The sequence below is a fragment of the Eulemur rufifrons genome, chromosome 3 (genome assembly GCF_041146395.1).
Source record: "Eulemur rufifrons isolate Redbay chromosome 3, OSU_ERuf_1, whole genome shotgun sequence".
Classification (NCBI taxonomy): Eukaryota; Metazoa; Chordata; class Mammalia; order Primates; family Lemuridae; genus Eulemur; species Eulemur rufifrons.
Genome location: NC_090985.1, coordinates 75,680,112 through 75,701,897, shown reverse-complemented (window position 1 = coordinate 75,701,897; position 21,786 = coordinate 75,680,112). Strand labels below are relative to the sequence as shown.

At 43.7% G+C, this 21,786-nt stretch overlaps 1 protein-coding gene across 1 annotated transcript in view; it reads right to left on the bottom strand.

Moving 5' to 3' along the window:
• ZNF704 (zinc finger protein 704) overlaps positions 1 to 21,786 on the bottom strand; it is a 205,384-nt gene that overhangs the window by 39,806 nt on the left and 143,792 nt on the right. The window contains exon 3 of the mRNA XM_069465503.1: positions 221 to 324. Within this exon, the coding sequence (XP_069321604.1) occupies positions 221 to 324 (104 nt within the window). The remainder of the gene's footprint in view (positions 1 to 220; positions 325 to 21,786) is intronic.

Sequence of the window (21,786 nt, the reverse complement as noted above, 5' to 3'; positions counted from 1 at the left end):
ATGAGCTATATGGATGGATGTATGAATGAGATGCAGTGGGCTCTCTGGGAAGATGAGGAGGAGGCTGACAGCTCTGGGGTCTCCATTTCCTCCACATTTCCCCTTGCTTCCTGCTAATGGGTGGGGGTTGTTTGTTGTGTTTGACAGGAATGCAACTCAAAGAGAGGCCCTGCTCTTGGTATCAAGGAGCCCTTCCCCAAACTCCACATCCCAGGCTTACCATTTGGCCGCACGGGAGGGCTTCGAACCAAAGGGCTGGTTGACAAGCTGGTCAGTACCATTGCTGCTGTCACCTTGTCCATGTCCAGTTCCTCTGAAGATTTCCTGTAAAACAGGGAGAGAAACTGGTGACTGTGTTCACTATGTCCATGCTGTGGGCCAAGCAAAGTACCACACGCTGCCATACACGTTTGTTCCTCTGACTTATCCCATGAACATCCAATGCTGTTAGCTTTATTTTATAGATGAGGAAGCTGAAGTCCAAGAGGTTAAGCGATGCAGTCAAAGTCATACAGTATTAGGAAGACATGGATTCCTTCATCCATCATTCATCTAACAAGTACATATTGAGAGTGTGCTAATGGGCCAGACCCTGTTCTGGGCACAAGTGACACGTGGTGAACAGCAGACAAGACTCTTGCCTTCATGGGGCTTAGCGGCTGGTGGGAAGAAACACAATTATCAGTAAACAAATAAGCCAAATGGAACAAAACCATTTTTGACAGTGACAAGTGCTATGAAGGTCATAAACAGGTTGACAGCGCATCGATGTGGGGATGCTGCCCTTTGGGTGGTCAGGAAATGTTTCTCCGAGGTAGGGTGTGAGAGTCAGTCCTGAGGGGCAGGGAAGTGCGCTCCAAGCAGAGCCAGCAGCTTGTGGAAAAGTGAGGCGGGGGAGCGTGTGGGTGTTTGAAGGATGACCCGTGCAAGGCTGTTCATATGGGGTCCTGGGCCACAAAACGTTTTGATTTTATTCTAAGTGCAATGGGAAGTCACTGGACGGCTTTAAGCAGGCCTAGGGAAGTAATATGATTAATATTTGTAGTATCATTACCTGAGCTGCTCTATGGAGAATGGATTTTAGGGAAGGCGGAATAAAAGCTGGGAGGCCAGTTAGGAGATGATTGCTAGGAGTCCAGGCGGGGAATTTGCGGCTTGGGCTGGGGTGGGGCCAGTGGCAGGCGACTGGGAGGAGGTGATCCAGGGTGGTTCCAGGTGTTGGCTAGAGCACTAACAGAGCCATTTACTGAGATGAGTGAGACTGGAGGAGACATGCAATTAGGGGTGTTTACACTCCAGTTTTTTTAAACTACACCCTACTACAGGAAGAACAGGTACCATGTTGTTACGGTGAAGAGACATGGGTAATCATTCACCAAGATGAAAAGGTTGCTCTGGTCATTAATTTTGGCCAGTTGGCCCTGAATAAAAGTTCATAAGATAATGATCATGGTGACTGGAGTCAGCTTGTTTTAAGCTTATTTCAATAAAGTTAAAATTAAGAGGAAAAATTTATGTGGTACATTGACATCAAATAAATTGTACCACCTCCTGAGAGATGAACATTTTCAAATTAGAGAACAGTTGAAGAAGCACAACAGAGGATTAATAAGCCATATCCACAAATGAATTGTCACTTTGACAATGTGGCTTTCATTCACAGGTGTGCAGCATAATTTGTAAAAGCAATGAACTCTCAGAGACGGAAACTTTACAGTATGGCTTCACAACACAGTGGGAAAAGAAATTCTTAGGTTGGAGAAAAATCAAATGGTTCCCAATTTGGGAGTGGAGCTGCTCAATTAATTTCATCATGAAATTATAAAAATTATTACAGTTTGGTCCTCTGATGGCCACCATGATACTAAATTATGAAGCAAAGCTTACTCTTTCAGTCCAGGGTACCAAAAGATGGAAATCTATGAAATATTCTTCTGTAATTCTTCTCAAAGCACCTTATGCTCTTTCTCAGCAAATTTTTCCATCAAAAGACAAATTACTTGTTTCAGAGGTTGACAATTAAAATATGTCTATAAAGCAAGCTTGAGAGCGTACAATGAAAATTCACTCTACAGAAGTTTTCAAGACACTTTCATACACGTAGCGGAAAAAAAAAACCATGCTCATTCATTTGGCATATCATCTAAAGATTTTACAATATTCACATTTACAAGAACCCTGCACTTGGGAGTAAAGGTGATGCCAGTTTCTTACAGAAGCAAAGGCTCTTGAAATAGCACCAGGGAAAGAGTGTAAAGCACCTCTGGATAATTTTAAGTGTTTTGCTGGTTCAGTCTCCCCATGTGGTGACAGTCACAGGGGAAGGGATAAGATGGGGGCCTTCAAGACAAAGGCTTGCTCTGTATCCTGCTGACAGACCCTGGAGCTCTGCCGACTGTCCGCCCTCCCCAGAGCCCAGCTGGCAGGATCACCCAGAGCAGGGCACACCTGAGCAGGCCACTGCCCTCATCTCTTCCGAGACTGAACTGCAGGAGCTGCTCACTTCTCTTTCCAACTGTCAGTCTTCTTTTTTTATCCTACTAACCAAAGGTTTAAGAACCAGGAAAAGTGACCCATGTACCTGGTACAGGGGAATGACATGACTTTGTAGAGAGAAGTTCCCCTTCCCCTTCCTCTGATTCCTAAAATGACTGGCTGTAGAGTTGTGCCTTTTTCCTCCACTACATCTTGGCTTCAGGGACCTTTTTGTTCCTCCCTCAACCTGCTTTGTATCTTTTTTGATTTTCCACACCCAAGGTGAACGTTTTGTTTTTGAGATCTAATTGATGATTAACTCAAATACTGGTTTATGTGGCTTTTTCATATGACAATCAATAAAGAATGCATCACTATAAAATATGCATTTATTTTGCATTGCCAAAATCTACCACTACGTTTCAAAATAATTATTGAGCATCATAAAGAGATTTCCAATGAAGAACAAAAAGAGGAATAAACATTAGTATAATCAGAGCGTTTTTGTACTTGGATTTCCTTTAAGTTTCCCATTGGCATTAAAGTCATTAACAACAACAAAGTCAAAGGAATACATGGCTAATGACTCAGTTAACCTATATTTCTCAGGGAGTATTTTAATCACGCTACATGAAATGTTACCAGATGATATGGCCTTGTGCTGAGTTGTGTTTTTGTTTTCATCTTTGTCTAATTTCTTTTGGTACAGTACTATCTAATTACTGATTAATTGGTGCTGCAAATTCAAATCCTTATAATTAAACACGAGATGATATACAAAGTAGAATTTGTTACACTTTTAGAAAACTGCTGCAAAGGCCTTCTGGTAGATTTAGAGTTGCTGAGAAAAACATAAGCCACCAGAGGTGATATTAAATATTCTCTCCTAATTTGAAACTGAATTTGAATCTACTATTGAATACCTTACCGAGCACATGTATATTAAAGGCTGAGACTTTTTCAATTAATCTTTCCTCTAGCCTTACTTGAGTATTATGGAACTTAACATTTGGAATTAATTTTAAAATACAGTTTGAGTATCCCTAATCTGAAATGCTTGCAACCTGAAGTGTTTTGGATTTAGGATTTTTTTTTTTGGATTTTGGAATATTTGCATATCCATAATGAGATATCTTAGGGATGGGACCCAAGTCTAAACATGAAATTCATTTACGTCTCGTATACACCTTATACATACAGCTTGAAGGTAATTTTATTTTTCCCTTGGGGACACTGAATAAACTGTGTGTTACGTGCCTGTGCTTTGACTGTGACCTGTCACATGAGGTCAAGTGTGGAACTGTCCACCCGTGGTGTCATGTTGGCACTCAAAAAGTTTTGGAGTTAGGGGCATTTAATAGTAATAGTAATATTACTGTAATAGTGATATTTGTTGTCACTCTATACATAATTCGTTCCTTAAGTTGACCTGGCTTCCGTGGATGATTGGGATTTTAAGATGGGAGAATCAAATCAGGGAAGGGAAGCAGACAAGTCCTGGGCTTGCAAGAGATCGCTTAGGGGTCCTATGTGAAGGGTGTGGTGGAGATAGGGGTGATAGAGCCTGGGCTAGACTGCGAGGCTGGGCTGGGTGGTTTGTCATATTCTTGTAAGCCAAGAGAAACCATCTGAACATTCATGAACCTGGGAGAGAGATGATCAATCTGTATTTAAGAAACGTGTCATTGGCCGGGCGCGGTGGCTCACGCCTGTAATCCTAGCACTCTGGGAGGCCGAGGTGGGCGGATCGTTTGAGCTCAGGAGTTCGAGACCAGCCTGAGCAAGAGCGAGACCCCATCTCTACTAAAAATAGAAAGAAATTACATGGACAGCTAAAAATATATATAGAAAAAATTAGCCGGGCATGGTGGTGCATGCCTGTAGTCCCAGCTACTCGGGAGGCTGAGACAGGAGGATTGCTTGAGCTCAGGAGTTTGAGGTTGCTGTGAGCTAGGCTGACGCCACGGCACTCACTCTAGCCTAGGCAACAGAGTGAGACTCTGTCTCAAAAAAAAAAAAGAAAAAAGAAACGTGTCATTGTCCAGCATGAAACTAGAGGATCAAAAAGAAAAGAAAACAAACAAACAAACTAAAAAAACCAAAACAGCAACAACAAAAAAAGAAACATGTCAAAATGGAAAATATAATGGAAAGGGAAGAAATAAAAGGCAGGTTATTCAGCTGTTTTTCGTTGAGTAAAGTCTCAATTCAAACTCAGAGTATTAGATTAAGAGGCACAACTTTCTCTCTATGCAGAGATACTGTCCAGTCTGTGAGCACAGACCCTCCTCGGTTTCTGTCGAGGGTGTGCTCTGGACCTTTCCAGGAGAGGCGATGAAGATGATGATTAAGAGTGCAGGCTCTGAAATGAGTTTGATAATGTGGCCTCGGATCCCCTCTCTGCATTACTGCTGGTGTGACCTTGGGCAGATTACTTAAACTCTGTTTCCTCATCTGAAAGGGAGGATAAAAATAGGTTTGTTGAGAGGATTAAGCGAGAAAACGTATGTGAGCACCGGTACAAGCCTTGCCCGTGGTCAGAGTTCCATGGATGTCAGCTATTATTTACCTTCCAATTCATGACTACACCAGAGCATGTATCCCTCAAGAAGAGGAAGGCATTAGACTACTCCACTTGCTGTTCTTGTTCAGCACCACTACTAGCAGTTATTGCTTTTCTCTTTTATGGGCGGTGTGTGTGTGCGTTACTTTTCATAAAGAACAAAACTGTTAAAACTTCCTAGGAGTTACTCTTTAAGAGATTGTACCTGGCACCTGGAGGAGCAGCTGCCAGGCCCTCACTAGAGCTTCCAGTTGGTGCTTTGCAAAGATATAGCTCATTACACAATAAGCCTCAGCCAGACTGTCCACACATGGCCATAGCCTAAAGTGCCTGTCTGGATTTTATGTTGAAGAGTTTACGCTGTCAATACTTACTCTTGGAGCATGATGTGCTAGATAAAACAATTACAGTTTCAATAAAAATTAACAGAGTCTGTGTCCTCTTGAGCTCTAGTGGAGAACCAGAGCTTAATCAAACACACACACACACACACACACACACACACACATAAATATAAAACTTACAAATGTGTACAATTCCAGGCAGGAGTAGTATGGATTTGATGAGGACCTACCTAGGCACTCCCAGCTAATGGGAGAAGGGGGTTGACATTGGAAGTGAGCACGGGTATTGCCTAACCGAGGTGCTACAGCTGGGAAGAGCTTCTAGGCAAGGGCTCCTTGGAAAGGGATGGGAAGACTGACCTAGCATGACAGGCAGGGAGCCTGGGAGGGGACAGCTCGGGGAGGGCCTTCCAAGTTCTATAAGGTTTTATCCTTATCTTAAAGGCCCTGGGAAGCACTGAAGTGTTTCAGGCACAGTGGGGTTGGGAGAGGTTGGGTAAGGTTGGGGTGATGCTATCAGATTAGCTTTTCAAAAAGCTCACTCTGGCTGCCGTGTGGAAAATGAGTTTCTTGGGTTTGACAACCCATCTTTTATCTGAGAAATTGATTGCCTGGTGACTGTGGCAGCGGGTTGCAGGATGACATCATCTGCGACATGAAGAGGCAATCAGCACAGTGCGCAGCAGCAGCAGCAGCAGCGGACACAGCCCGGCCGGGTCTCATGCACGGGCAGGCCCGGCTGGTCTGGCCCTGAGCGCTCAGCCGTGGCCTGTGCTTACAAGGCCAGCTATTGTTTGTGCCGCAAGAAGCCTTTTTCTTCTTTTGAGCCACTTCATGCCTGAACGCTGTCCGCTTGGAGGGTGCAAACAAACATGGTTTCCCTGGCTGGCCCCACCAGCTAAGGGAGAGATGTTTCACACTTAGGAGAGCCATAAAAGACATTAATCTGTCATTAAAGTGCTGTAGTAACAAACGAAAATAAAAATGAATAATACATTCCTTAGATTAGCACTAATCCAGTTCCTTAGCAACTACTGAAATCTGCTGTCTAGACCAAGTTCAGTTGCTTTTAAAACTTCTGACAATCTTAAGATAAGGAATAATATCTGAAAATAAAATCTCTTCTACTGGAAAGGCTACAGTACCATCCCCAATCTTGGAATTCTGGGAAAGCTTTTTGTTAAGAGTTTGGAAAACTGGATTCAGTAACCATTAAATATGATTAAGCACAAAAACTTCATTTTCATTCTAAAGGAATCTTGTAGCAAAAGTGGTAAGTGTTAACTTCTCTCATTTTAGCAGCTATTTCTTTTAAGGCTACAGGGAAGTCAGTATCCATCAAAACTGATGGAAAAAAAAAAAAGACTACAAGGAAGATTAGGAAGCTACGTATTGCAATAAAGAATTTAGTGGCCTTGATCAAACAAGATGGAAAGATTAGAGCAAATACATCATAACACATAAGGCAATATAGGCCAGTACATCTGAAACTACCTGTGGTGAAGGATCATTTTTAAGAAAATTTTAATCTGTCATAGATCGATACTTTCATAAAATATGAAAAAAAAAAAAAAAATAAAGGCCTGTGGAAGTTGCAGCAAATTTCTAAACCACTTCCTCTTAATTTCTGTACCTGGCTCACTGTGGACTGTAACAGAGTTTGCAGATGGGCATTGGCTGACGGACCACACCTTAAGTAGCACGGAGCTGGGCAGTTGTTTTGATTTCCATTAAACTTTGCCTGAAAAGAAAATACTAAATCCTGTCCCTCTTTCTCCCACTTGCTGTTTTCTCCTCTGGGACCCTCCCTGACTTCACTTCCCACCTTGTCACTCTGCCTGCAGGACCCCACATTCCACTGTAAACAGATCGTGCAGGACCTTGCCCTCTCCCCTTTTCTCATAGGGGGCTCTTCCTGAGGGTCAGGCCTCCTTTCCCTTGGAGTTACTCAACCTGCCACCCCCACCGAGATCAGGCAGGGTGTTGGCCTTTTGCCTCCCTCCCCTAGGAGACCAGCCCTCTTCACTCTCACGCAAAAACTCCTGGTCCTTTGAGGCTCAGGCCATGCACTTATCTTGTTCTCTCCTCGTTTCTAAATCAGGCATCGACCAACCTTCTCATCAGCACCTCTCTCCCCTAATATTCATAAAATGTTTTGGCACCTAAATTACAGCCTTTATTTCTTACCCTACCTGGAATTATGATTCTCGATGTATTGAAAGCAACTTCATAATTTCTGCCCCCTTAATCTCAGCAACACTTAGCAGAGCGCTGAGCTTGGGAGGAAAGACGTTGTAGTCAAATAGACTGTTTACTACTTGAGTGCTTTCAGGAAAACCTTGTAGCTTTGCAAAACTTCAGATTCCTCATCTGTAATACGGGAATGATAATAATACAGACGCCAGAGGGTTTTGGAAGAATTAAGATAATACATGTAAAATATCTGGTATATACTAAACACTCAATAGTTACCACTATCATCATCATCCTTTAGTAAAACTCTTATTTCAGTGAACTATTCTCAGGTTAAGAACCTAAATTTTACTTACTGAAGTATTTTTAGGTGAAATAACATGAAAACTGGGATTTGCTTTCATGTACTACAGCCTCCCACAAGCCTACCTGCAAAAGTGTGAGTTGGGGATAATTAGATGGAGTAAGATAGACAAAATGTTGGTAACTGTTGACCTTAGGTGATGGGCACTGAGGATTTATTATTCTATTTTTGTGTGTATTTGAAACTTCCATAATACACAATAAAAACAAGAATGCACCTAGATTTTGGCATGACCTGCTACTGCTCCACCCCAACTTCCCACTCTCCCCCTTTCCTTCTAGCTCACACTGTCTCATTGTCACCGCACCTGTCTCCAGCTCCCGGGGACAGCCAGGCTCTAGTCCCTCCTTTTCCTCCTAGTACTTCTGACTCACAGCCACATTTCACGGCAGACCTGCCGTCTACTTCTTCCCTCCTGTCTGGGCTCACTGGGGGCTCACCTGGATGCTCCTTTCCTGGCATCCCCGAGTCCCTGGCCTTGCTAGCCTTTTGCTCCACTGGCCCTGAAGCACCAAACCCTGGCTGCATCCTCCCTGGCTGCTCTTTCACTCTCCCACTCCCGGGCAGCCATTCGCTGATGGAAACACTGAAAGCCACTGCTGGCTGGCGCCATCCTCAGCGCACGTTCTACCTGTGCTTCGCCTCAACAGGCCCTTCACCTGCCATTTCCTCCCAGGACCACCCCACATCTTCACCTCTGCCTGCCAGCTCAAACAGCAGGATGCCCCTTCCTCCTACATTACAGAGCAAAGTGAGGCCTCCACGCATGGTCTTTGTCACGCTTTGCCTTCCTTACCTCCTTGCTTCATTCTCACAGGGAGGTTAGGGTGGTGCTGTTCCTGTTCAAAGCCACTGCCTCCCCTGTGCTATCTCCATCCTCCTCCAACAAGACCTTGCTCTGACCTCCTCTCTCCTGTTCCCACCAGCCTTTTTCTCTCAGTCTACTGACATGCTGATGTTATTCCCCACCTACACTCAGGGGCACCGAGGAGGAATGGACAGAGAGGTAGAAAAGAAACGAGGAGAGAAGAGTGACTACAGATACAAGAGGGGAGAGAATTTCAAGGAGGGACAAGTGAACAGCATCAAGAAATGTAGAGAGATCAAGCCAGACAGGATAGATGGGGGATGTAATTTAATTCCCTTGATATCAGCAGCAAGGACGTAGGCAGGGACTTTAGCAGGAGTGGAAGCAGATTGGTGGGGCTTGAGAGGTGAATGGAAACTAGGAGGTGAGGAATTGCAGGTGGTGAATGCAAAGGACTCTTTAAAGAAGCTTGGCCATAACCACAGAAGCAGTGTGGTTCCTTGAGGAAGCTCAAGTGTTTAATTTTTCAAATGAAAGGAACTCTAGCATATTTAAATGCTGATAGGAAGGAGCCAGTAGACATGGAGACACTGAAGGTACAGGAGAGAAGGGATAAGAAGTGGACAAGGTCTCTACTGGGGCAGCATAGAAGGGGGTCCTGGGCTGAGATGGAATTAGCCTGAGACCAAAGGAGGTGCAGCCACGCCTTATAATGGGAGTGAAGAGAACAAACGTGGGCTGGGCTCAGGCACGTGTGTGTGTGTGTGTGTGTGTGTCGGTGGGGGGCTCCAGAAGTTGACGCTTCCTTCTGGATCTCTCTCCTCAGAAGTAGGTTAGTTTCTTGCAGGGAGCGGGAGAAGGGACTCTGGAGTGCTGAAGGTTTGGAATCGCTGTTACGAGTGAAGGGAGAGAAAACGGAGCAGGACACCAAAAGTCTGTTAAGCAGTAACAAGCCTCAGCTGAGCTTGGAAACCTTCCTTCTGTCGTGACGTAGCAGGAGAGGGGTCCGACGGCCATGCCGGAGGCCAGGGCAGGAGCACATGAACAGGCTGCTGGACCAGGACTGTGCCAGCTTTCATGAGGCGGGTTCAGTGGATAAGACCACAGGGGGTAGACGGTGTTGGTAAAACTGTCTGGAGAGATGGCCATAGGCTCTTGGCTGGGTTGGGCAGTGAGCGAAGGCTGGAGGGGAAAGACCAGGGAGCAAATGGAGAAAAATCAGAGATCCTGTTGAGGTCAAAATCAGCTGTCATGGAAGCAAGAGAGAGGACGTGCTGGAAGACCAGAGGTTATGGGCAGGAGAGGGGTCCTGGAGGTGGAGTGCTCCCGTGCAGAGATCCTGGGGATGGCCGGGCCCAAGGTGTGGTGTGGGGACAGCAGGCAGAGGAGAGATGAAGGCCACAGGTCAGGAATGGTGAGGCTGATGTCATGCAGGATGAGGGCAGAATTGAGGAGAGAAAGACTGTGGGCAGGTGGCTCACGCCTTCAACAAAGGGCAAATGACCAGGGTGTCAGCAGAGCCAAGGAAAGGAGAGGTGGAAGAGGCCTCAAAGCAGCAGGGGCTTTACATAAGCATGGAGGGGTGACAGCCTGTTGACAGCGATGGGGCACAGAGAAATTCATTCTTGGGAGGTTCCTCTCTGCCTTCAGGATGAGATTCCTGAAAGATTCCTGTGCAGGAAACTCTTGGCCCTCTCTGATCTGAATCTCCCCACTTCTCTGCCCATTTTCCTACAACTCGTGACAGTTCCTAAGAAGACTCACTTTCTCCTCTGCACCCTTGCACAAGCTATGCCCTCTGCTTGGAGCAGGCTCCTCCTCTTTTCCACCTGACCCCTTTCTTCTTATCCTCAGCACTCAGCTCGGTCCCGCTCCTGGAAGCCTCGCCCGCCCAGCGGCGCCCAGGCCCTCGCCCCTGTGTCACGTTGGTGGGTTGCTTGTGCTCGCTCCTCCTGCCCGCTGCGAAGATCAGGGCTCATCTTGCATTTCTCTGTTCCCAACATCTCCAACATCTAGCACAAATCCTTGCTCGAGATAGGTTCGTAATGAAGGATTTGGGAACAAATTAGCATTAAGTGAGGGTGGTGACAGTCGTGGAGGGGTGACTGGGAAAACACAGAAAGCAAGTCTGAAAAGCTTCTGCAGTTGTCCTTTGCTCGCTCTCTGTCATCTTATTAGACCTAGTGATTTATTTGGTCCCTCTTATGGAAAACAATTGCTCAAAAATTCAGCTGTTAGATAAATTGTTCACATGAATATTTTTTTACTGGCTCTAAAAATTGTGGGCCTATCTGGGAAAAATTGATTTTGTTCCAGTGTCTGTGATAATTCCTCTATATACACAAAGGCTCACAGACCCATCAGTGAACTCTAGAATGTCAGCAATAACATTATTAAATAATAAGTTTCAAATCCCCTGAAAACAATTCTGTGTGATTAGTTGGACTTCTTGATGTGAGCAGGCTGCAAAAAGTAGCTCAGGGAGGCATCTCGAACATCCCTCGATGGCCTTTTTGCTTTGTAGGTTTGGCGCTTTTGATTGCAGCCAACGTGTTCTCCTGGGAGTCAACGTGGCCAGTCTTAAACCAACACAAAGCCCTGTGTGCACATGTGAGCTCCAGTGATACTGTGAAGTACATATTTGGTCTATAACCCTGTGTCCTGGCATATAATTCCTAAAATCCTTGGCCTCTCCAAAGTGATAAGTATCTTTTTGTATGCTAATGAGTTGGCTGGTGGCTGGCAGCCCTAGGTATTAGTAGCTTCTGGATGGGGCCAGTCACCAGAAAGACCAAGGCAGGATAACAGGGTTGAGACTTTGAGGCTGTGAGGAGCTTCTGGCTAGCTGAACACGGGGAGGTTCCTGGAGGGTGGGGCACCTGGAGAGGGCATGGAAGCTCCACACCCCTTCTCCCATACCTCACCCTATGTATCTCTTCATCTGTATTCTCTGTACTATCCTTTATAATAAACTGGTAAATATGAGCCTTTCCCTGAATTCTGTAAGCCACTGTAGCAAATTAATCGAACCTGAGGGGGGAGTCGTGGACCATCCCCGATTTATAGTTGGTCGGTCAGAAGCACAGGCAAAACCACCTGGGACTTGCCATTGGCATTGGAAGTAGGGGGCAGTCTTGAGGGACTGAGACGTCAGACTGTGGGATCTGATGCCACCTCCAGGTAGACAGTGACAGAGTGGAATTAGAAGATACCCAGCTGGTGTCCACTGCAGAAATGATTGCTTACTTGATGTGCAGGGGAAAAACTTCCAGGCAGCCGGTGTCGGTCAGGAGCATGGTGTGGGAATACAGTGGGAAAAACTGAGTTTGTTTATTCCCATGTTCTCAGAGTGCCCTTCTGGGCTGCCATTTAGGCACCATGTGATGAAAAAAGAGAAAAGGGAACATAGCAAATTCCTGAATTAATTTCTTTCTTTCTTATTAAAGACGGGGTCTCGCTCTTGCTCAGGCTGGTCTCTAACTCCTGAGCTCAAGTGATCCGCCCGCCTCAGCCTCCCAGACTGCTAGGATTACAGGCGTGAGCCACCGTGCCCGGCCTGAATTTCTTTTGATAGTATGTGTTTTGTGTGTCTGTGTGTGTGTGTACATGCCCGTGTCTATGTCTATGTGGGGTGGTGTCCTGCGTGTGTGTCTGTTTCTATATCTGCATGCATATCTGTGTGTGTTTGTGTCTCTCTGTCTGTGTGGGTCAGTCTTTCTGTGTGGACCGTGTTGCTCTGTGCATGCAGGAGGAGATGAAAGGAGCGGGAGGTGACTGTGTGCCCAGACCCTGTCCCCTGCCCCGGGGGCAGCCAGCCTCTTTCTTCTCAGCATTTCCTCCCTATTCCACTAAGCGTGTACCTGCTACTCGGTAGTGGCCAAAGCACAGTTGTCAAACTCTCTGGAAACGGCTCTTGATTGTTTCAGGAAGCTTTTTGGCTGAGCTGCCTTTGGCCGGGCTGCCGTCTGTCCGGGCTGTCAGCCAGTCAGTCCGTCCCGGTGCCCTCAGGAGCACCTCTTCAGGCAGGGCCTGCCACACATGCAGGGGCAGCCGGGCCCAGGCTAATGGGGTTGAAGTGCCCTGTGTCATTCGGGGAGTCTGTAGGTTAACAGTCCGCCTGATAAATGTCATGGTTATCCTCAAGAAGAAAACTAATCAAAATTACATCTCTCACTCTCACATTTGTGTCCAAGTCGGGTCATTCCAGACTTATTGGTGAGGTTAATCATGTCACTGCTTGGAGGCCTCAAATCCATTTAAGCCCTAATAATGAAAAGAACTTCCAGAGACATTTTATGATGGTAACAGTTATTTTATGAAGGCAGTTGGGTGAAAACAAGTCCAGTGTTTTCTAGTTTGCCAATGCAAGAAAGATAAGGTGATTTTTTTCACCCTAGCTTTTTTTTTTTTTTTTTTTTTATACCAGGTTTAGGCCAGGCATGGTGTAGCTGCTTTGGAGGCTGAGGCAAAAGGATCACTTGAGTCCAGGAGTTCTAGGCTGTAGTGAGCAATGATTGTGCCATTGAACTACAGCCTGGATGACAGAGCAAGAGCCCATCTCTCTCTCTCTCTCTCTCTCTCTCACACACACACAAACCCCCCAAAATCCCTCGGTTTAAAAGGACCATATTTCTTATTTCTGCTGCTTCTCTTACCTGAAATAGTAACATAATTATGTTGGCAACATACTGAAATGTGGGCTAGGAGTGATAGTTGTAGTCTTTTCACCTTTTGTATTTTCTTTTTTTTGAGACAGAGTTTCACTCTGTTGCCCAGGCTAGAGTGTCATGGCGTCAGCCTAGCTCACAGCAACCTCAAACTCCTGGGCTCAAGTGATCCTCCTGCCTCAGCCTCCTGAGTAGCTGGGACTACAGGCATGTGCCACTATGCCTGGCTAATTTTTTATATATATTTTTAGTTGTCTGGTTAATTTCTTTCTATTTTTTAGTAGAGATGGGGTCTTGCTCTTGCTCAGGCTGGTCTCGAACTCCTGACCTCAAGCCATCCTCCCGCCTCGGCCTCCCAGAGTGCTAGGATTACAGGCGTGAGCCACTGAACCGGTCGCCCATCTTTTGTATTTTCAAAGAGAGAAGAGTCACATCATACCAACAGAGCCACCCCTAACAGGCTTCCCAGGAGTGAGAGGGGGAGCTGCCTCTTCCTTCAGTAAAGCAGTGTCAGAGCCGTCATCACCGCCTGTGTCTTACAGAGGCACTGGGGTACGTGCTCTGCGACAAAGGCCTTGACCTTCAAGAGCAGCCACTCCAGTTGGACAGCGGAATGTTATGACTCGAGTCAAGTGGGCTAATTCGCTCACATGCTAGGCTGAGATTTCAGGGATTTTTATTATAACTTTTAATTTAAGTTGATTTCACCTTTAGCCTGTCTGGGACCTGACCTGCCTACAGATTCAGCCACTTCTGGCTATACTGGAGCAGGACCGATGCCTCCACTGTCTTATGCTGTGAAGAGGGGGACAGACGGGCATGAGACTGAATCAATCCCTTTTTAAGCAGCTTAAGTTACAGATTTGGCTTAAAAATGTAATTTAAAAAAACTGTACCTTCTTTTTACTAATAGCTAATATTTATTGAGCATTCATGATGCCAGACACTTGATATACACTATAAATTGCCACCGAGTGTGGATGTTACAGCCCCATTTCCAAATGCAGAGGCTTTGGTCACTTTCCAAGGGCACCCGGCCGGTCAGCCCGGGCTGCCCCATTCAGTGGCCCAATGGGGTTTTCATACCACACACTGATGCTGTTTTCATGACCATCTCTATAACCTTGGGTGTCATCTGAGACATACATGTAATTTTCTATAATCGAAATATGTGAACTAAAGGCAATTCATTTCAGATTACACAGTTAATTTTTTCTTATTCCATTCTAAATCATGTTACAATGAAAAGAATTTCCTTTATATATGGGCGAGTCCACATTAAAAATGAGAACATAGTACATGAAAGTCCAAGTCAACAAAAAAAAATTGATTAAATTATTTAAACTCATTTAAAAAGGAGTGTTTTGTTTTCCAAAGTATTCTCTGTGGGGTTTCTTTAAATAGGATCCTTATAACATGTTTAAGATGTTTTGAACGATTACATTTCAATTCAACTCATACTCAAATTCTAATTCCTACACTGATACCTGTTTTATATTTGGTTTAACTATATGAAATTGCCAGTATTTACTAGTCTGTTTCTCTATAAAAATGGCAATTTCATATGGTTCAACCTGATATTTGTACTAATTCAAGTACTATTTATCTTTAGTTTTACAGGCTTGGAGTGAACCACTTTATATTCATTCTAAATCTGTTGTTTTAATCAGTGAGCCAGACAATGGTTCTCTTTTCTAGAGTGTGTATGGTGGGTAATTTTATTTCTGGAGCTGGCTTTTATTGTACATAATCTATTAATATAATTCAAGCAGGCCTCAATTCAGTAATACCTACCATGTGCAAAGTATTGCCTTAGGCAGAATTCCTTGCCCCACAACTTGTCAATGTTCTACACAAGGCACTTGGAATGTCCAAATTCAGGGAAATCGGTGGAAGCATCTACATTGCCTTCTGGGGGATTCTCGTACACACACATTACTGTCTCCATTTCCTGTGTTCTTTCATTTGTATTTTAACTGTCTTACCAACATATTGTTTCCATCAATTCATACAGCTATTATTTGATGACTGATCAATTCGGACTTTCCATGTAGGTATCTTGTCCTTAGGAAATGGTAATTCTATCAGTGTTTAAATTTGTTCATTATAGCACCATCTAAGCACTATGAAATCAAACCTATTTACTAAACACCCAAAAGCTGGGTAATTGCACATTTAGCTGCGTATACTCTGTGCTCAAGGAACATGACTTCCCCAAAGGAATAAGCACAAGAATCTGATATAGTCAGAAACACAATGCAAAGGTCACTGCTGGGCAAAACAGCAGATCAGTAACACGGCTGGGTGGCTACCGGCCAGGGCATATCCAGTTTCCTGTAAGAAGAGGTGGATGAATACAGGCCAGTAATGCCAAACAGGGCTTAGGCAAAAGCCAAGTGAAGTCTACAGTCCAGGGAAAGCAAAGCATTGCAGCTACTATTTCACACTTCTTCTGAAAACAATATACATGGCTTATAAGCCTAGGATGCTGGAATTAATATTTAATGTAAAAAGCATTGCTAAAAATGATTGTGTAGCTATCACATATAAATAATAATTTCCACCTCTGCTGATAATTTTTCACTCATTTAGGTTGTCATAGTAGGGTAGCAGCAGTTTACAGGAGCACTTACTGTAATAGCATGTTGATTAAACTATGTTGGAATTACCCATTCAATGTATCTTTCAATTCTACACTATTATGAAGTTCTAAATATTTCAGATGCAAATAGGCTTCTATTAGCCAACAGCTCAGTGGTTACTTATTTGTCTTCTTTCCTTTTTTTTTTTAGGAAAGCTGATAAAATTGCCTTTCCGTATACTTCAAATGAACCCAAGAGATTATGATAAGGAATTAGCAAGCATACAGACTACAGAATCTGGATTTATTTGAAATTTGATGGGAAAATGAGCCAATTAAAAATAATTATAAAAATATGGAGAAGAAAATATTTTCAATGTGACACATTACTGACTCCAATACCATTTCTTTTCTCACTCTGCTAGTTCTATAAAGGTTTATCTAGTATAGACAGAAATAAGCACCTGCTTTCTTTTGTAGGTAGGCAAAACTTCTAAAAGTTCAGAAGTAGTAACTGCATGTCAGTTTGACTCCTCTAGGCAGCAGACACCGAGATGGGATCACTTCTGTAAGAGACTTACTGGGGAAGATGCCTGCGAAGGATGGGGAGATCTGGGAAGGCAGGGAGAGCCTGTAGACCACCACGCAGCTCTGAAACCTGTGAGAAGGGAAGGATTGGGTGGGAAGTACTTTGGAGCAGTTCTAAGAAAGTTTCTCTCACGCTGATGGGGTGTCCTGAGCAAAGCTTGCCTGTTGGAGGAGTCTCATTGGGGTAGAGCAGCCTGGCTCTAGTAGCCCTGCTGTGCTAGGTCCTGGGAGGGGAGCCACCATGGGGAAGGATGGCCTCAGTGGCTACCATGGTTCGAAGAAGTGGCAGCAGGAGGCTGTCCACCCACCGTGCTCTCTCTGTAGAAGCAGCTTCTATTGAAAGGAGGTCTCAGCAGTGCACTTCCAGCCCCTCTACAAGTGCTCTTTCTTTCTAGTGATTATGCAATTTTATTACTGGGGTCTCACATCTTTCAAACAAAGCTGAAAAATCCCCAGGCTATACATCTTAACCAGCATCCCTGAGGACCAGCTGTCTGCCTAGGTGCTTTTCCTGACCAGGCAGGGGCTCCATTTGCTGTCACAGTAAAGAGGAATAAGATGATCAGGTCAAATAAAACATCCGAGATGATTTCCCATCTCAAGGACCACTCCAATATTTGCAAGAGTTACCCTTATTAACTCGTTTGGGTTATGTTCCTAGAAGGTCATACCCAGGGTATTATCAACCCCCTTAAATAAATCATCATAGTTCACATTTATGCAGCATTTACTGTGTGTCTGCTCAGCCTGCTCAACCACTGCTCAGCCTGTATGTTCATTAACTCAGGTAATCCTCATAGGTCTATGAGGTCAATACTATTATTATTCTCATTTTCAGGGATGAGGGACTGAGCCACACAGAGGGAAGTAAGTAGAGGGTCTTGGATTCCCATCTAGGCAGCTGAGCACCACAGTACGTGTTTGTTGTGACTGAATGATTGCGTTCCCTCAAAATTCACATGTTGAAGCCCTACCCCCAATGTGATGGTATTTGGAGGTGAGGTTTTAGGAGGTAATTAGGTCTATTTGAGGTCATGAGGGTAAAGCCCCCATGATGGGGTTAGTGCCCTCATTAGAAGGGGAAGAGATACTAGAGCTTCCTCTCTCTACCACGTGAGGATGCACCAAAAGGCAGCTGTCTGAAAACCAGGAAGAGGACCCTTACCAAAAACCAACTCAGCCAGCACCTTGGTATGCTATGCAGCTTGATCTTGGACTTCCCAGCCTCTAGCAGTGTGAGAAATAAATGTCTATTGTTTAAGGCACCCAGTCCATGGTATTTTGTTATAGTAGCCTGAACAAACTAAGATAGTATTTTTATGCGATATGGTAGGGAAGGAGGTTGGCAAGAATTAGGCAAGTGGATAGGGTGCCAGACATGTGAGGGGCAGATTAGTTCCCCTGGGAGGCTGGAATACCAAAAGCTGGAGACCAGTGACACCCCCTGGACAAGCTGGGCCAACATGACAGCAGGGAGGGAGAGGGCTGACCTGGGTAAGCTTGGGGTATGCTGTGGCACTACAAGGCAGGCATCCGAGTTTCAGCCCTATGCTAGCACAACTTTTCCTGACACCACCCAACGGTGGTTCCTTGGGTACTTCCAGTCATAATTGGTTTGAGAGCTATGCATGTTCTAGCCTGCCAGTGACAGATGTCAGACACTGTAGCTAAGCAGCAACAGGGAAGATGGACACTGACAATAGTCCTGTTGGCAGTGATGATTCTGACAGTGGCAGCAAAGGCAACAGAAGAGAACAGTGGCAAGCAGTAGCAGTATCACGGATACTAAGGCTAACAATATTTTTGTCAAGAAAACCCACCATGAATGGCAGGTCAGATGTAAACTCTGTATCAGGAAAGGAAAATGTACATATACATGCAACATAATACTGTATATATGATTTCAGTGGTTGATAGATTCCCTGAAATTGATCCATAACCTCTAGCAGGTTAAAGACTCACTGTTTTAAAGAAACTTAAGGGAGGACCTGTGGAGCTCAAAATATATAACCTTTCTTTAAATGGTTCTATGCTAAAGGGCAGAACACCAGTATAATTGTTTCAGAAGAAGGGTTTCTAGGGAACAGCAGAAACTACCAACTACTGAAGCTCAGCTTTTTGACCTTTTATGCTGGTAAAATTAAACTTGTGGGACCAAAGAACACCAAGTGAACGACATGACTTTTGCAAGAACAAATTATGCCTGTGCCATCTATTATAATTCTCTGAGGAGATAAACAGGCATGTGGATAAGAGGAAGCAGCAAAATAATGGCCCACAGTATCCCATCTTCCCTACTGATGCTTAACTATAGAACCCAGCAGGGTAGACCACAAGCAGCACCCAAGCCAATTCAAACTGTGGCAAGAAGTACTCTGAAGATGACCTCTGCAGTGTTCAAAAATGCCTTTAATAATGTTCTGCCATGTTTTCAATGTGTCCTCAAAGTTCATGGGTTGGAAACTTAATCCTCAATGCAACAGTGTAGAGAGGTAGGAGCTTTAAGAGGTGATTAGGCCAAGAGGGCTTTGCCCTCATGAACGGATGAATGCTCTTCCCGTGGGAGTGGGTTCCTGATAAACAGGCTGAGTTTGGCCCTATTCCCCACCTCTCTTGTGCACTCTCTCACCATGGGATGCCTTCTGGCATGTTATGACACAGCAAGAAGGCCCTCACCAGATGTGGTCCCTTGATCTTGGACTTCCCAGCCTCCAGAACTGTGAGCCAAATAAACCTCTATTGTTTATAAATTACCCAGTCCGTAGTATTCTGTTATAGCAACACAAAATAGACTAAGACAAGCTCGATCTTATAGCCTATTTTTTAAAAAAATAATTAGCATGAAATTGAAGGAGATATTGATAAATAGAGAACTAGTTTCGAGACAGGGTTGGGGGAAGGGTGGAAATGAACAAGTATTTATCTGGATGGAGACATGTCGACAATTGAGTTCCTGCAGAATTGCAGCTTAGGACCATTTTATAAATAATCTGGACGAGGGTACAGGAAAAATTTTCAGTCTGCTGATGGCCCTGACTTCTTAGCTAAGGAGGATAGATTTCAGAAGATATTTTAAGAGCACATTAAATGGACAAAAATATGGGTATGTTTTAATGTGGGAAAGTGCAAGGTAATGAATGAAGGGAAAAAAAGTATCACAAAGTTTACTAGGCATATGAGATCTGAGTGATCAGTTACAACCCAGAAGAGTTTCCTGGGATTAAATGATAGAATCCACTGATAGGAAAACTACCTTGGGGTCAGCTAGGCTGACCTGTCACCTGAAGCCACTGACGCCTTCCACTGTCTCCTCACTAGATGAACACTGAGCTTTGCTGTCACAGTGAGGAACCTGTCTTCCCTGGAGGGAGCCTCTTCTTTTTTTCAGACAGTTCAATGTTTAGAAAGTTGAGGCAACACCAGCCTTTTCTTATGTAGTACAGTGTCCCAGGACAACAGAGAGCAATTCTGATCCCTCTTCCACAAAAATGGTACTCAAATTTGAAAGACTAGAATGCTCACTGGAAGAATTTTTCTTTTTTAAATAAGCTAAACATCCCATATGTCTCCAACGTTTTGCCTGGAACAGTCTAAATGTCCTCATTATCCAAGCTGCTTTCCACTGGTGAAATAAGCTCTCATTTCTTCTGTCCTATATCCAGGGCTGAATTCAATGTTTGAGGCATGATGTGACCTGTGCTGTGTGAAGGGGGTCCTTGTTCTGGGGGGCTTACCTTTTTAAAATAACAGCTTCATTTAGATATAATTTATATACCACAAAACTCATGCTTATGAATTACGCAATTCAGGAGTTTTCAGTATATTTACAGAGTTGTGCAACCATTACAACTTCCAGAACATTTTCATCACTCCAAAAGGAAATCTTGTACCGGTTAGCAGTCATTATCCATTGCCCCGCCTCTGGCAACCACCAATCTACTTTCTGTCTCAATAGATTTGCCTATTCTGGATATTTCATATAAAGGAACTCCCACAATATGTGATATTTTGTGACTGCCTTCATTCACTTAGCATAATGTTTTCAACGTTCACCTCTGTTGTAGCATGTATCAGTACTTCATTTCTCATAGTGCTAAATAATATTCCATTGTATGGATATATCATTTTTTATCCGTGCATCAGCTGATGGACATTTGGGTTATTTCTACTTTTTTGGATATAATGAATAAAGTTTTTATAAATACTCATATACAAGTTTTTCTGTGGGCATGTGTTTTCAATTCTCTCAGGTTTATACTTAGGAGTAGAATTGCTGGATTATATGGTAACTCTATGTTTAACCTTTTGAGGAACTGCAAAACTATGTTCCACAGTGACTGCAGAATTTTATTGGTGACCTCTCCAGCACTTGTTATTGTCCATCTATTTGATTACAGCCCTCACAGTGGGTGTGAGGTCATTTGGATTTGCATTGCCCTGCTGACTAATGATGAGCATCTTTAAATGTGCTTATTTTACATTCGTATATCTTCTTTGTAAAAATGTCTGAGTCTCTTGTCCACTTTTTTCCATGTTAATTTCTCTCTTTTAAACTGCCATATTAAAATCATATATATTTACAGGGTACACAGTAATGTTTGGACACATAATATATAATTATGAGATCGCTTATCATTTCTTTGTGTTGGGAGCATTCAATATCCCTTTTCTAGCTATTTGAAACTATATGATATATTATTGCTAACTGTAGTCATTCTACAGTGCTACAGAACACTAGAAGTTATTCCTCCTTTCCAGTTGTAATTTTGTATCCTTTAACAAATCTTTCCCTATCTACCCTTTCTTGCTCATTTTTAAATTGTATTATTTGTCTTTTTAATATTGAGTTTTAAGAGGTTTTTTTTATGTTCTGGATACTAGACCCTTGTAAGACAGATAATTTGCAAACATTTTCTCCCATTCTGTGGGCTATCTTTCCACTTTCTTGGTAGTGTTCTTTGCAGCACTATTGTTTTTAATTTTGATGAAGTTCAATTTATCTATTTTTTATTTTGCCATTTATGCTTTTGGTGTTATATTTAAGAAACCATTGCCAAATGCATTGTCATGAAATTTACTCCTATGTTTTCTTCTACGAGTTTCATAGTTTTACCTCTTACATTTAGGTCTTTGATCCATTTGAGTTAATTTTTAAATATGGTTGAGGTAGGGGTTCAACTTCATTCTTTTGCATGTGGATATC